General features: G+C 33.5%; 4 protein-coding genes and 1 long non-coding RNA gene across 5 annotated transcripts in view; all 5 read left to right on the forward strand.

Moving 5' to 3' along the window:
* The first annotated feature begins 273 nt into the window (after nucleotides 1-273).
* On the forward strand, nucleotides 274-2,561 carry LOC111788337 (39S ribosomal protein L41-A, mitochondrial-like). The gene is made up of 3 exons (XM_023668667.1): nucleotides 274-522; nucleotides 1,044-1,108; nucleotides 2,210-2,561. Exons 1-3 carry the CDS (start codon nucleotides 378-380, stop codon nucleotides 2,279-2,281), a joined length of 282 nt encoding a protein of 93 aa, XP_023524435.1. The 5' UTR covers nucleotides 274-377; the 3' UTR covers nucleotides 2,282-2,561.
* Nucleotides 2,562-4,719: 2,158 nt separating this feature from the next.
* On the forward strand, nucleotides 4,720-5,414 carry LOC111788316. The gene has a single exon (XM_023668644.1). It carries the CDS (start codon nucleotides 4,780-4,782, stop codon nucleotides 5,257-5,259), a length of 480 nt encoding a protein of 159 aa, XP_023524412.1. The 5' UTR covers nucleotides 4,720-4,779; the 3' UTR covers nucleotides 5,260-5,414.
* A 1,800-nt stretch (nucleotides 5,415-7,214) lies between these two features.
* LOC111788295 (pre-rRNA-processing protein TSR2 homolog) lies at nucleotides 7,215-10,167 on the forward strand. The gene is made up of 5 exons (XM_023668619.1): nucleotides 7,215-7,331; nucleotides 7,707-7,920; nucleotides 8,500-8,588; nucleotides 9,423-9,536; nucleotides 9,788-10,167. Exons 2-5 carry the CDS (start codon nucleotides 7,731-7,733, stop codon nucleotides 9,998-10,000), a joined length of 606 nt encoding a protein of 201 aa, XP_023524387.1. The 5' UTR covers nucleotides 7,215-7,331; nucleotides 7,707-7,730; the 3' UTR covers nucleotides 10,001-10,167.
* A 919-nt stretch (nucleotides 10,168-11,086) lies between these two features.
* LOC111788220 (thylakoid lumenal 29 kDa protein, chloroplastic-like) overlaps nucleotides 11,087-14,741 on the forward strand; it is a 13,046-nt gene continuing 9,391 nt past the window's right edge. The window contains exons 1-8 of the mRNA XM_023668498.1: nucleotides 11,087-11,256; nucleotides 11,343-11,447; nucleotides 11,677-11,761; nucleotides 12,023-12,057; nucleotides 12,534-12,599; nucleotides 12,715-12,755; nucleotides 13,072-13,202; nucleotides 13,500-13,606. Of these exons, the coding sequence (XP_023524266.1) occupies nucleotides 11,161-11,256; nucleotides 11,343-11,447; nucleotides 11,677-11,761; nucleotides 12,023-12,057; nucleotides 12,534-12,599; nucleotides 12,715-12,755; nucleotides 13,072-13,202; nucleotides 13,500-13,606 (666 nt within the window). The 5' untranslated portion in view covers nucleotides 11,087-11,160. The remainder of the gene's footprint in view (nucleotides 11,257-11,342; nucleotides 11,448-11,676; nucleotides 11,762-12,022; nucleotides 12,058-12,533; nucleotides 12,600-12,714; nucleotides 12,756-13,071; nucleotides 13,203-13,499; nucleotides 13,607-14,741) is intronic.
* LOC111788339 lies at nucleotides 14,203-14,631 on the forward strand. The gene is made up of 2 exons (XR_002814126.1): nucleotides 14,203-14,409; nucleotides 14,503-14,631. It is a non-coding gene; the product is annotated as an uncharacterized LOC111788339 (long non-coding RNA).

The raw sequence follows: 14,741 nt of genomic DNA on the forward strand, positions 1-14,741 counted from the left end.
AAAACCCTACAAAAATGTATTTTTGAAAAACATAAATTAAATGGTAATCCAATAAAACCTTATTTTAGACGATAAAAAATGTTGTTTTAATAATAATAAGTAAATAATTTATATAAAAAAAAAATTTATGGAGGTACAAAATCTCCTCAGCACCGGGAAATTGTCATCCACTCCCTTCATACCAAATTCGAAACTACCAACCCGACCCGGCTCATAAGATTGGGCCTGGGCCTGGGCCCAATCTTAACTCGCCTCGTATTTGGTCTGAACTCCGCCTTCGCTCATCGAAGAAGAGGGCAGAGAGAACGATCTGGTAAGCCGAAGAAATTTCAGGTTCTTCGTCTTCGAATTCGAGAGTGAGGCGGAGGAGAGGAAAAATGGCGTTGGGACTGATTTTGGGACTAGCAAGATCAATGAGGAGGAAGCGCACATCATCTTTGGACATTCTTTCGTCAAAACGAGCTCCACGAGATTACTACAAGGGAAAAAATTGCAAACCTACTGGTTTTCATACGCGCAAAGGTGTGGATAGACTTCCTCTTGCACTTGTATTGATTTTCTTATAGTTTTAGGTTTTATGCTTATATCTTTGTGAAAACGTTCGATGATTTAAGTATGATGTTTAGTTGATTTCACTGTAAAAAAGTTATTTATCTTTTGGTGCTACACTAATTCAGCATGAGGAGTTTGAGTTAGTGCCGTTAAGATCCAGTTCTATACTAAATTAGCGACCGTGTTAGGAAGATAACAAGTGCTTCTAGAGATGTGATGTGATTGTTAGGTTGCTTCCAATTTATTTTTAATTGAACAATATGTGGGGTAGAGATTCCAACCTCTTACCTCTTGGTCTATATGCCGATTGCTGCTAACTCATTTTAGCAGCAAGTGAGTTCTAATTCTAGATTTTAGTGTATGAATGGTTATGGAAACTTCTACTAACTTCTACTGACTTCGGTCGAGAATAAGAAAAGAAATGAGATATCAGATTTGAAGTCTGTTTATAGGTTTCAAATTTGTACTTAAAACCTAAAAATTTCTTTCAGGTGGATACGTTGTGGTGCCAGAGAAACTGCCTAACTATGTCGTCCCTGATTTGACTGATTTCAAGGTACTTTTTCCTCCTCGTTGTTTAATGTAAAATTTAGAAATGGTTATCTCTCCCTTCCCAACTCCATCTCTTTACCCCTAGTTTCATAACCTTTGTTTTTGTTTGTTTTTTGAAAATTATACTCGCATTTTCAACAAATTTTTGACGTAATTTTCATCTTTGCTAAAGAAACATTCAAATTCTTAACCGAATTCAAAAAACAAAACAAGTTTTTAAAAACTAATTTTTTTTAGATTTTTAGAACTTGTTTTTGTTTTTAGAATGCGACTAAGAGTTCCTAATGATGCTTGTGGAGAAAGCAGATATAAGGAACTTCTGTCTGCTGAATAAACTTTTTTGGGATTGTGATAGAGCAATAATAGCTTGCATCTTGATACGTTTGAAGCTTTGATCCTCCATTTAGTGATTCTGTATAGTAAAACTTGCATCAATTTTAAAACAGTCAAGATGAACGACAATATCAATTTTCATGCTGAATTCTGGTCTGTCAACTACCATTATCATATTTAGATGTATATATTCGTTGGAAAGGTCAAAGTTCAAAATTATGTCATTGATTGATGATAGTTCTTGAACTATTAGTAAAAAACCAAATCCCACTCTTGATCCAATTCATCGGTATGTGTTTGTCAGTCACCTGCATAGTTTGATGTTCTCTTTCGCTGTATGGATTTCCGGGGTCGGGGGAGGCTTGGCTTGACTTGGAACTCGTACTTGCATGAATTATTTTCCCGAAATTTCTTTGCACTTCACCATGTAGGATCCTTTGGTTGAATGCATTGCTTGGAGCTTTCTTTAGTTACACTGTTCCATGCTATTGATGATTTGAAACTCAAGTTACCTTTTGTTGTGGATCAACGTGTACCTCAAACTTTCATTCACTTGTTTATTCTATCTCCTTTGTTCTTTTAATATAGGAACTTAAATTTCTTGTTTCGTGTTTAAAGAAAACACCATAAACTAAAACTTTCTTTTGTGTCGAAGTTGACTTCCTAAGTGGATAAGACACTAATTACCGTTTTTAAAATCGATGGTTTAATCTCCATCCCTTCAATTGTTGGAAGTCAATGTAATGTTGAGTGACTTGTTCTTTGTTTGCAGCTCAAGCCATATGTATCTCAATGTCACATAGAAGCTAAGACTAGTGAAGCCGGTGAATCAACTAAATCATAAGCTAAGAGTTACGTGGTCTTTTCAGTCACGTCATGTTTATCGTAGACGATTAGGTCCAAATTGAGGCGATAAAACTTAAAGGTTTCGTTCACTCGAGATTGAGGGAAATGATGTATAAAGCCCTGGCTCGAGAAGAAAGCAGGCTTCTCCTGCTTCAAATTCTTGTTTCGGTTGGCTTTTTCTTCTAAGATATTCTTGAAATGTCAAGAGAAGACAACATTGTTGATCTTGACGGATGCAACTGCATACATTTTCAGGTATGTATTGACTTTTGGTACAACTTTTTTAGTGTTTTCTAAACCGTTTTTATTTTAAAAAATGCTTTTAAAAACTGTTTTCTAAACCGTCTAATTATTACTCGATTATTCCATAAAACAATGTCGTGGAGTGGGAGGTCTGAACATCTAGCTACTTTGTTCACGGTATCTTCCTTGACTAGTTAAATTCTTTTCGAGTTAGCTCGTTTCGAGTTTAAATCACATATATATGACTGAGATGATTTCTACGTCGGTATTTTGATTTCTTGCTTGTAAATGTAGAATATATTGATGTCTAACTATTATTATCAAACATGAATTATAAAAAAAGGTACTAAAAATAGCAAGAAAAATCAATTTATTCAAACTTCTAGATAGAATCTGCCCATTAGTCACAACTACCATGGAGAAATATAAAATGCCAATTTACTTTCTAAGAATTTCTCTCAAAGTATCGTAGTCAAATATAAATATATTTGAAAGGTCCTATTTTGTTGGGTAATTCTTAATTTATTCCCAATCTTACTTTAGGATTATTAATAATTTTTAAATTAGTTAATTCTAGAAATTCATTAGATTTTATAAATTTACCCTATTTAAAATTTTGAAATTTTCTAGTAAATTTTATATTGAAATATGTGTAATATTTAACCATAATTTTTCTCTGTTTTTGTTAAATTGAAAATGCAAACGTGAAACATATTATTTTTTTCACTGTACAAAAAAAAAAATTATAGAGAGAGTTTTAATTTTTACCATTTTTTTTCTCGTACATCCAACCGTGTAAAACCATGTTTTAGTGGTTACCGTGGGTTCTGGTACGTGGTTTTGCATAGAAATAGAAGCACTCCGTGTTGAGGAGTCATGAACGAGACATGTCGAGGTTTAGCACGATTAGGGATCCGAAAAGAATGGCTACCACAAAATGCATAAAATCTTACCTACCTTAATTTTAATTACTAAGGACAAATGAATTCACCACGATCATCGGAGGAAAGAAAAAAGACAAAACGGCGTCGTTTCACGTTTTATTGAAGGGAAACAAGAAACCCTCTTTTCCAAAACCAACATGTTGTGTTTTAGTTTGACTTGACTTTTATTGCTTCAAATTGTGACTAAGTATCTTAAAATCTCTTTCTTCTTTGTGTCATCTTTCCACGTCGGTAGTCTCACAACCACCACGACAAGCAAACGTGGACATTGATTTTTAGCATTTTAAAAACATTCCCATTTTCATTATTATTAAATTCATTTAATTCATTTATTTTCCCCAAAATCAAATCAAATAAATTATCAATATGAAAACAATTCATTTTGATGTATTGAGATTATTTATCTTGAAGTTATTTAAAATTTTTAAAATTATGATCTAATTGAAATAAACATAATATTTTTATTTTAATAAATCCAATTATAAATTGTTCAAATTATAAAAAGAAAAAGTTGAATTAAAAAAAGAAAAAGAAAAAGTTAAAAATAAAATAAATTAAATAATACGGAAAGGATACATTATTCATTTTTGTTACCAAAATTCTCCACCACTTGGGTTTGGACTATTCTAATTCTACTTTAAGTATTATATTTTTTTTTTACAATTTTCAAATTATAGAAAAAATAATACAATTACCTTAACGAAAAAAAAAACGAGATCAATACGTTTTTCACAACTAATTGGTTAAGTGTGATGTTCAAATACAACTCGAGTATAGGTATTTAATGAATCGATACCACATCCAAAAACTTAAAAGGATTGAAATTACCAAAATACCCATGTCGGTATGATGGAGTTGACTTCATTGTTAGAAACAACGAGTAAGTAACACGATCATAGGACTCATGTCGGTATGTTGGATAACAGCCAGTAAATAACACGATCATATCATAACAGATGTAACGGTAGACAACTTAGTTGAATTGTAGGAGAGGTAGAGAAATGTCAGGCATGAGAATTTTAAAAAGTAATTAAATAAATAAATAAATAAATAAATTAATTAGTTGAAAAATCGAAATTCTTTTGCAACAAAAGATTTGAAAATTGAGTTTGAATTCAAAATAATGTCAGTGGTTTCGTGAGCCAATGAAATGGCGCCATCTGTCCACCGTCATGCCGCTCTGTTTCTTAGAAATTCCAAAGAAGTCTCGTATGAACGCTCATGAAATAAAGCTTCACTTGCCCTTTTCACCAATACCGCCTTCTTTATATTTCAAATCCATTTCCTAAACCTCCATCTGCCTCCTCCAATGGCGAACCTCCACAAATCCAAGTCCGATTACGACGATCTCCGCCGCCATCGCCGCTGCTGTTGCTGCAAACGGCATCCCAAGCACCGCCAATCTCCCGGCGTTTGCTCCCTCTGTTTGACAGAAAAGCTCTCGCAAATCCTCTCCGCGACTACTTCATCGCGTAAAATCTCCGATTCTCTTTCTTCTTCTTCCTCCGATTCCTCTTCTTATTACTCCTCTGTTTCCTCTTGTTCTTCCTGTTCTTCGCCGAATCGGCCTTACGATAAGGCTACGGCGTCTTCGATCTATAAGAAGAGTAGATCGATGGCGTTTGCGTCGCGATTTAGACGAGGAACAGATAGCGATAGTGGAAAGAAGAGTCACCTAGGGTTTTGGTCGAGGTTTCTGAATCGGCCGAGACGGAAGAGAATGGAATTGGAGGAGGCTTTGATGCACTCCAGAACAAGCGCCGTGGTGCAGGGGAACGTGCATGGCTGATGAACAGAATCGCCTCTCGCAACGCGAATCGTGATTTCTTCATCAGTTTTTTCTTTCTGTTCCGAAACAATTGAATCGTTAGGGTTTGAGAAGATTTTGTTTGATTAAACATGTAAATAATCCATACGAATTAGCGAAGAAATTGGCTTCGATTCCACGATGTCTTAGGCTTTAAGATTCCCCTTCTTCAATCATTTTTGTTTTTTTTAAATTTTAAAATCTTGTTTATTATTATTCGTTCCCTTTTTCTACTTTCTTCAAATAAATACTTTAATTTTTCAAAACGTCCCATTTAAATTTTAAGAGGAAAAAGAAAATCATCTACCCATCAAGCTATTCTATGAGATCTACAAGTATGAACACAGTTAAATGCTAAAATTTTAATAATTATATTGAATAATTATTCAATTCATAAAATGAATATATGAATTATTATGTTGATAAACATTTGATTTATTATTATGAAAAATTACAATACATACTCGTAATCTACTCATTAATTAAATGTATAATTATGTTAAGATCATAAATAATAGTTCCATTAGACATAAAAAAAAAAAAAAAATTTAATTTCTTTATATTTGATTCAAAACTTTCATTTAAAAATAGTGAAATTTCTATTTATTTATATGTAACTTTAAATATATTATAATATCGTATTTATTTCTATGGGATGAAAGTCCCGCATTTAATTTAGGGAATGATCGAAAATTTATAATAAATTAATATTATTTCCATTAGTGTGAGACCTTTTGGGAAGGCCAAAGTAAGACCATGATAGCTTATGTTCAAAATAGATAATATCATACCATTATGGGGAGTCGTGTTCATCTAATATGATATTAGAGCCCTCCACTAAACTTAGTAATGTAAATAAAATCCTCAAAGTCGAACAAAAGTATTGTGAGCCTCAAATGCATAGTAAAAAATGACTAAAACTCCAAAAAGAAAAAGGAGTTGAGCCTCGATTGAGGTAAGGCGTACTTTGTTCGATGAGAGGTGTTTGATGAAAGTCCCATATCGACTAATTTAGGAAATGATTATGGGTATGATACTATATCATATCATTGTGGACGGTCGAGTTCATCTAACAATTTTGCTATCAAATGTGATGTAAAGAATTAAACAATAAAATAATTTTTTCTGTAGAAAAATATATATTTGTTTATATATATATATATATATATATATATATATATATATAATATTAATTATTTAAGCTATTTTTGCATGAATATTTGCGTAAGAAAAGTCTAAAAAGGCATGAATAACCTAAAACTATTATTATTATTTTTTTTTAATTTTTTGCAAGAAATAACGATAGTTGGCCGTACAAAAGAAAAGTCTAAAAGGGCATGAGCATTATATTTAGAAAAAAATAATGGTTAGATGAACACAACTCTTATATGATATTGTACACTTTGAACATAAGCTCTTATGGTTCTACTGTGAGCTTCTCCAAAAGGTCTCATATCAAAAAAATTAGTATTACTCACTTATAAACCCATAATCATTCTTTAAATTAGCCGATGTGGGACTTCCATCGTCTAACAATAATTACTTTAATTATTTAATCCTTTCTAAACTTTCAATTCTTTTATAATAAATTTTTTAATTTAGGTTCTCCATCAAATCAAATCTTTAAAAAATTAATTAATATATTAGTTATAATTTAATAAAATAAAATTAATTTTTTAAAATAAAAGTTAAGACACTAAATTTATAATTTAAAAATTCGCCAATAAAATTTTATTGGAGAGCACAATTTTTTCTTTTATAATTAAATGTTCATTTTAAAAAATAAATAACTGTACATGAGTAAAAAAAATATAGTAATTTTTTTTATTATTATTTTAACGAATTTGGTAAATTTTATGAAATTCTCGAAATATTGCGATTCAATATGATTTATTTATTTATTATTATTTTTATACTTTTCTCTTTAAGTAAACTGCTTGTGCTTACTGCTTAGGGCTCACCGATCTCCTGCAACTGTTCTCTGAATCCAATCGCAGCTCTCTCTCGATCGTCCCTCGCCTTCAATTTCGTTCACGGCTCTCAATTTCATCGAGGTTCGTTCATAATAATATGTTTGTTTTTAGGATTTGCTTTGCTGATTTGAATGTTTGTTTTGGATTTGCTATCTTCCTCCGTCTCACGAACGATTCGAAGTGAGCAATGATGCAACAAATCTCTCTCTCGCGTTCGTTAAATTTACATTATGAAACCATATTTTCAATTNATTTCATACATATGACTTTGTTCATGTTTTTTTAAGGTTTAATTTTGTTTTTGTTTTTTTTAAAATTCCCCACTTGGTTGAAATTAAAAGGGGAAGAAAATTTGTTTTGATTGTTACCTTGTTATTTTCTTTGATAATGACATGATATACATGCAAGAAGACTACTCTTGTTAACCTATATGTGCTTTGGTAATTGGGGTTTTAGGGTTTTACGCTCGGAGGTGGAGAGATGGAAGGTGGCGGAAATCGCCTTCTCCCAGCTGATGCTTTTCCATTGTTCCAGGAAGGTATCGGGTTGGTTTTATCTCGTTGGTCAGCTCTTCAGTTGGCGGTGGACAATGAGTGGGGTGGTCGCGACTCTCGTCGTAAAGTTGAACTATTGTGCTCTGATATTTTCACATGGTTTACTCAGAACAAAGGTGATTTTGCTCCTCCCACTTGAATAACATTGGTACTATCTTCATGCACTGTTTAATTTTGCAAACAATTAAAATACTTTGTTTTACTATAAACATAAAAAAGGAATCCATTAAATGACGAGATCATTGTCTTATAAAGCTCACTGAGGCGTGCGCCTAGGCATGGCCCTTGCGCCTTGCTTCAAAGAAGCAACGTTCCCTTAATGAAGCGTTTTTGAGGCGTTGCTCCTCAAGCCTAATTATTACCTTTAAGCCTTAAGCCTTAAGCCTTAAAAGGGCTATAACGGATATAGTGCTTTTGTGTGCCTTGGGCTGTAAAGAACACTGGGTGAGATTATTTGTATGATTTCTATTAACATCACGACGTTTTGTCTTTGATGTTCAGTTTGGTCAATTAATGATCTGAGTTTTCTTCCTTTAAGAAATTCATTTAGTTCAAATTATTTTCAACTTTTCTAGATGATAGATGATTTGTAGTGGAACTTGATACCATGAAAGCATAACGTTTTTGTCGTTTCTCATTTCAATACTTCATATTGCTTTTTCTATCTGAAAAAGTTGCATTTTTTTATCTTGCAGAGACACTATATATCGATGACTTAGAAATGATTCTTGATGAAACTATGCTTTCGTTGAACACTCAGGTTGATGATGGTAGCATTGAGGAGGTATATTTTATACCGCTCTCGATCCTTGTTTGTCTTTGAGTAAAGCCCTCTTTTTCAGAACTAAGGTTAATAGCATGCCGTTAGTTTAAGACAGTTAATACAAATATTTGTTTGAACTGTGTTGGTGAAATTTATTCTCTTAATCAAATAAATTTATTGTATATTGAGTTTAGTTGTTTACTAGTGGCTAACTACTGTTGATGAATGGCTTTTCTACCTGATTTGATTCTGGATGGTTTTCAATGTGACTTGTGAAACTTGAGTTCTGTTAGAGATATTTTGAAAATTTTGCTTCCACGTCTTAAGAGTCTCGTTGCGTGATGCTTTTGGTTGGAATAGTTCGATATCCTATTAAACTTTTAGCTATTTGTTATGGCTAACTTCAGAAGATAGATGCTTGGAAGACGCGGTGATGGTATAAATAACAACCTAGTGGAACACAATGTAGTTCGTTAGTTTTCGAATCTAATAACCTTTTACATCTATGCTCGAAGTGAATTTATTTTCTCTGTAGTCATTTTCTATGTTCTGCAGAAGTTGACTGGAAAAGCACTTAAAAAGTTCATAATTTCTAATAGATTTGTCTAGTCGCACTTTATACCTGCTCCACATTCACCTTGTTGGTCTCTATCTCTTTTGTTAGAATACTTGGTTGAAGCAGAAAAAAAATGAGATACCGAATAAAATCAGAATTCGAGTATTTACTCTTATTAATGGATTTTTGTTATCTCATATTTAAAATCATCTCTGAGAAGTAAAATATGATACTATCATGTAGCTCGTTCGAGATTTGAGTTATTTACTCTAAATAATGTTCTCTCCCTAATCGTGCAGGTAGCGGAAAAATTGATTTTCATGCATGAGGAGTGTGTGGATGGTAACTTTAGCTCCATCGAAAGGTTAAGACAATCCCCTCTTCTACGAGGTGCTCATTCTCATGTTAGTCAGGTAATGCGAATTTTTGTCATAACCAGTCGGTCGGTTCTTTCGTGGCTCGATTTTGAAGCAAAAAGTATATGTTGAGAAGGAACTCGTTATTCAATAGCGTGATTTTGGTAGTGTTTGTTATTCCTTGAGTCTACATTGTCATAGCTTATGGTGAAAAAACTTGCAATTTTCAGAGAATCTTTCATTCATTGTACAAAAAAAAAACAAAGATTTGGCATTATCATCTAATCTTGGCATTGATTAATTGTAAGGCTATGAGTGATGATGAAGAAGAAGAAGATGATGATGATGATGGTGGAAATGGAAGCGATGGCATGAGAAATGATATGATGGTGGATGCCATACAACAACAACAACAACAACCCAGGGCTGTCAATCAGCCCCGTCCAGAGGCCTCAGCTCCGGCTGAAGATGGATGGGTTCAAGTCACATCAAGAAGAAGTAGTAGGGGTACAAGAAATTAGTCCCAACCTCTCTCAATGTCCACTATTTTCCTACTTTTAATCATCTCTTTACTGGGCACTTACCCATCAATTTTGTTTGGTGTGAAGATATATATATACATATAACATTTTAGAATTCAGCTTGTGTTTTTGGAGATATCACAGAAGTATGCCATTGTTTTCGATTATCGTTTTGTTGATTACTTCTATATGTTCATCGAGTTTGGTACTTAGATCGAGTAGCTGCATTTTTTAGTAACGTCCCGAAGACGGGTTGACTGTCTTAGAAGAACAAAGGATTTTAGTTTTGGTAGATTGATGCCCATTTGAATTTTGGGTTCTTTCTTTTATTATAGATTTTATCTTTATTAAAGCAATATTTAATTTCTTAATCAAACTTTAAGAATATGTTAGAATCATATTTGATTATCTCTATATTCTCTTTAGCTTTGATTGTTTGATTGAGGAGTTTTTCATTTTAATTTGCTAAATATCAAAATAAATATTAATTCCTCTTCGATAAATTTTCATTCCATACGTTGTTTCTCCGACCTCAAGTATCTAAACTCGAGAATCTCGTAGATTAATTCAAATTTAAAAATAGAAATTCAAGTTTTATATGGATTTATTAGAGTAATAACATTTAACTTGAATTTCTTAAATATTTATTTTTTTAGAAGCTATTATTATTTCTCTCACAAAAATGCTTAATACTATTATATTTTATTGGTTTAAATCTTATTTTATTTTTATTAAAATTAAGAGAAAATAAAAGACTTAAATATCATTAATCCTTAAAATTACTTTTTACAATATTTTATTATAACAAGTAACAGATTGATTATATACTTGAAATGCATTTTAAATTTTGTATTAAATTTGATATACTAATGGACAATTTGACATACCAATTGTTTGACTAAATATAAAATTAGAATAATAATTAAAATAAATAAATCAAATTCAATATATATATATATATATATAAAATGATAGGGTGGTGGGTCCGACGTCGAGTGACGTGGAGGACACGTGGAAGCATCCAAGTGTGGATCAGGATATGGTCACAAACTCTGAGTATCCACAAATATAGCGCCTTAGAATCTCCTGTTTCCCGGTGTTCTCTCTTTCATCCTTCCATTTCGCATTACAGAGAGCTCTCAGCAGCTACCCACTCGGCAATGGCGGTCTCCTTCCTCTCTTCCGTGCCTTCTTTTCTTCCTCTTCTTCCTCCTCAAACCGCCATTTCCCCCGCTACTGCACATCCCTTTCACACTGTAAGTCTTTGCTTTCGTTGTTGATGCGAACCGCATTCTTATAGTAATTGATGCCTGATTGCAGATTCTGTCGTGTGAAATTTCAGGCGAGAGTTCGTTGTGGTCAGATCAAAACGGATGCTATTGCTAGCAACGAGGATCGGTTTAGTAGAAGAGATGTTCTTCAAGGTTTCGGTGGTACGATTGCCTTGGTGAGAGCTATTTTTTTTTTTTTTTTCTTTTCTGAATTTCTACATTCTTTTCTCCGTGCCGAGAGAAATGTGTTTGGCGAGTGAGTTAATTCGACTAGTGCACTGCAATTGATTGTTGCTTAGAACTCATAATGTAAGAACAGAGTGAACGATCAAACATTTGTATATGAGCTTGAATGAGTTAGAATGAAGTGATTATGAGTTTCTGCCAGTTTCGACCTCTTCTTAGGGATTACTTGTGAGCTCTGACCATATGGTGGAACCGGCTTTTGCTGCTGATTTAATACAGCGCAGACAGCGATCTGAATTTTTATGTAAGTTATATCAATCTACAATATTGTTTTCCATTTAGCTGTTTGCTTCTATTTTTTATACAATGTCACCCATGTCCTTGTGGTTGAAACATAGAAATTTACTTATAAAGCATGTTCTCTCGACAAATTAAGCATAACTCAACTAATATAAAGCATGTTATCTCTACAAGTTGGAGGTTTGTATGTTCTCCACCCCACTTGTTGAACTGAAAAAATATATTATATATTTTACTTATTTCGCTTTTACGTTACTGATTGCAGCAAATATCAAGGGGACCCTTTTTACTGCTATTAAGGTACTAATCGAATAAACCATTACTAGACTCGAGCTGATAGGCTGGTAGATTTCATCTTTTTTTGGTACATTCTCGACAAATCCTCTTATGTTAAGGTTTGCACATTTGAACTAAGATTCAACATGTGGCTATTAATGTGAAATAAGGAACATTATAGAGATTTGAGCTTTAAGACCTACAACATCACTAGACTAGAAACTTTAAGTAGGTTCATGTACATTTGTCAACTTGAGTGTAGCTCAACTACTTAAGGTATATACCTCGACTGAAGTCAAAGGTTCAAAGCCTTACAACACAACAAAGGTTGAACCAAAAATATGAACAAGAGAAGTTACATTTAATCTTGTTATTACATAGTCAAGACATTTTGGTTTTAACTGCTACAATTGTTTTAGCCTGCACATTGAAGTACCTATGCTCTTATAGTCAAACACTTGAGGCGATATTCATTCCCTTTTGTTCTCTGGTTACTTCAGAACAATCCAGACATCGTTCCCTCCCTTTTAACATTAGCTCTGAATGATGCTGTAACTTACGACAAGGTCAGACAAAAATTCTTCCTCTCTTTGAATTTACAAACTGTGCTTGATTTTACTGCATCAACGAACTTGATAGATAGGAAGGAAGATGCTAATATGATCTGTTTCAAGTTTTTAGGCTACTAAAACTGGAGGACCAAATGGATCCATTCGCCTCAGGTACTACATTTTAGATGCCATTTCCTTCTTTCTGAGAGAAACATTGAGATTCACATTCTTTTCACAAAAGACTTTTGCATGTCTGCATCAATGATGATTCACAAACAATTTTCAAGTATGGTATTCTATTATTAGTTTTGAATCATTAACCTTCTACGTTTTTTAGTTCCAACATTCTTTTCAGTCATCATATGGTACTGTGAAGCATAAATAGTATAGTTCAATTTAACTAGCGTCTCAATTGTATAAAATAAATCCTTGCACTTACTTCAATAGTAAATCTATTAACTTCTTTTCCATGCTTTCTGCCATGAAGTTCAGAGATCTCTAGACCTGAAAATGAGAAATTATCTGCTGCTCTGAGTTTTTTAGAGGAAGCAAAGAAGGAAATAGATTCGTACTCTAAGGGTGGGCCCATTTCCTACGCAGATCTTATCCAACTTGCAGGTTTTACACCTTAACAATTTCCATCTCTGAACTACTTCATATATCGTCCAATTTCGTTCTGATACCCTTATTTCTTTGCATTTATTTATTTTTTGTAAATTAGAATCATGCTGGTAGTTAGCTAAGTTGTTAGTGTCAAAGCCCCTTAAAATTATAGAATCTTTCAGTTCCTAGTGGGGATGAGTTGGAGTAAGACGCTGTTTCTAGTCTGAATTTGTATTCCTGTATTCTATTAATGCTATTGCCTTTTATGAGTAAAAGAATAGCAATGAGATCAAGTTAACTTTCTCACTGCAGCACAAAGTGCCGTTAAATCCACTTTTCTAGCTTCTGCCATCAGAAAATGTGGTGGGAATGAAGAAAAGGGACAATTGTTATATTCTGCGTATGGTTCCAGCGGGCAGGTTAGTTTCTTTGTATACTAATGCTGCATGAACATCTGAATGTTTACCACAAATATACTTAACTAGTGCATGCATGAGCCTGCAAAAGTGTCACTGGGTCACCCGCTGACAAACTTACATAGACTCACTCGAACATCCATTCTCCCACTGTGGGTATGATTGGATGGATGTTAGAGTGAGGATCTCTCGGCAGTTCAGCTAGAGGTTTGGCAACCCTCTATGTGTCTGATTCTTGAAGTCCACGTTTCTTCTTAAATCTACTAAGTAGTTCTTAGGTGACCAAAGCTGTAATACCCGAGCCTCTATTGAAAGTTTAAAATCTAAGTTTACCTTAAAAGTCGATCTCTCTCAATTTTAGTGAAGGTCTTAAAGACCAAAATCCGAGATGAGACGGAAGAGAAAAATGATGAGGAATAAAAGAACTTATAAAAGAAAAAATGATAGAAAATTAAAAGGATGGTCAAGGTTAATCCCTGGAGGGTAATTTGGTCATTATACCCTCTTTTTAGTAACATACGAATAAAAGAGAAAAAGAAAAAAAAAATAAAAATAAAAAAAATAAAAATAAAAAATAACGGGGAAAAGGAAGAGAAGGAGAAACGGCAGAAAGAAAATTATAGAGAGAGAATGAAAATTCTAGAGAGAGAATGAAAGTTCTAGAGAGAGAGGGAGGTAACCGCCGCTCCGGCCACGAGGAGTCTGGTTCCGGCCGAGCCTTCATGAAATCTTCACAGAACGTAGAGAGGAACATTCTTAACTTTTAGATCGTCCAAAACCATCCAGAAACGAGGAAAAATCTAAAGGTAAAGTTCTTGAATCCAGATTCTCGAAATTGCTTTAGATCTGTGAGATACGGTAAGAGTTAGAGCCTGAAATTTGAGTATGTTAATCTACAGAGGATTACGCTCAAAATCTGTGAAGAAGTTTGGCCGAGACCTCAACCCAAAGGCGGAGATCCGAGGGTCATCCGAGAACGGTGAGCGAACTTCCGGCGTTCTTAAATCCTCCGATAGTCAAGAAAAAAATTATAAAAAGAATACTAGGACGTAGCCTATAACACGATCTAGAACGTTGCCGAAGGAATCATATTGATCCGATCTACGGATCGAAAGATATGAAAATCGGAAAACACAAA

This window comes from Cucurbita pepo, chromosome LG02, assembly GCF_002806865.2.
Source record: "Cucurbita pepo subsp. pepo cultivar mu-cu-16 chromosome LG02, ASM280686v2, whole genome shotgun sequence".
NCBI classification, from domain to species: domain Eukaryota; kingdom Viridiplantae; phylum Streptophyta; class Magnoliopsida; order Cucurbitales; family Cucurbitaceae; genus Cucurbita; species Cucurbita pepo.

Excerpts from the sequence above, each read along its gene's own strand:
- LOC111788295 (XM_023668619.1), top strand. The coding sequence starts at position 7,731 with ATGGAAGGTGGCGGAAATCGCCTTCTCCCAGCTGATGCTTTTCCATTG. Across the intron at positions 7,921-8,499 it reads ATGGTTTACTCAGAACAAAG|AGACACTATATATCGATGAC; the intron begins GTGATTTTGCTC and ends TTTATCTTGCAG. Across the intron at positions 9,537-9,787 it reads CTCATTCTCATGTTAGTCAG|GCTATGAGTGATGATGAAGA; the intron begins GTAATGCGAATT and ends ATTAATTGTAAG.
- LOC111788316 (XM_023668644.1), top strand. The coding sequence starts at position 4,780 with ATGGCGAACCTCCACAAATCCAAGTCCGATTACGACGATCTCCGCCGC.
- LOC111788337 (XM_023668667.1), top strand. The coding sequence starts at position 378 with ATGGCGTTGGGACTGATTTTGGGACTAGCAAGATCAATGAGGAGGAAG. Across the intron at positions 523-1,043 it reads TGGTTTTCATACGCGCAAAG|GTGGATACGTTGTGGTGCCA; the intron begins GTGTGGATAGAC and ends AATTTCTTTCAG. Across the intron at positions 1,109-2,209 it reads CTGATTTGACTGATTTCAAG|CTCAAGCCATATGTATCTCA; the intron begins GTACTTTTTCCT and ends CTTTGTTTGCAG.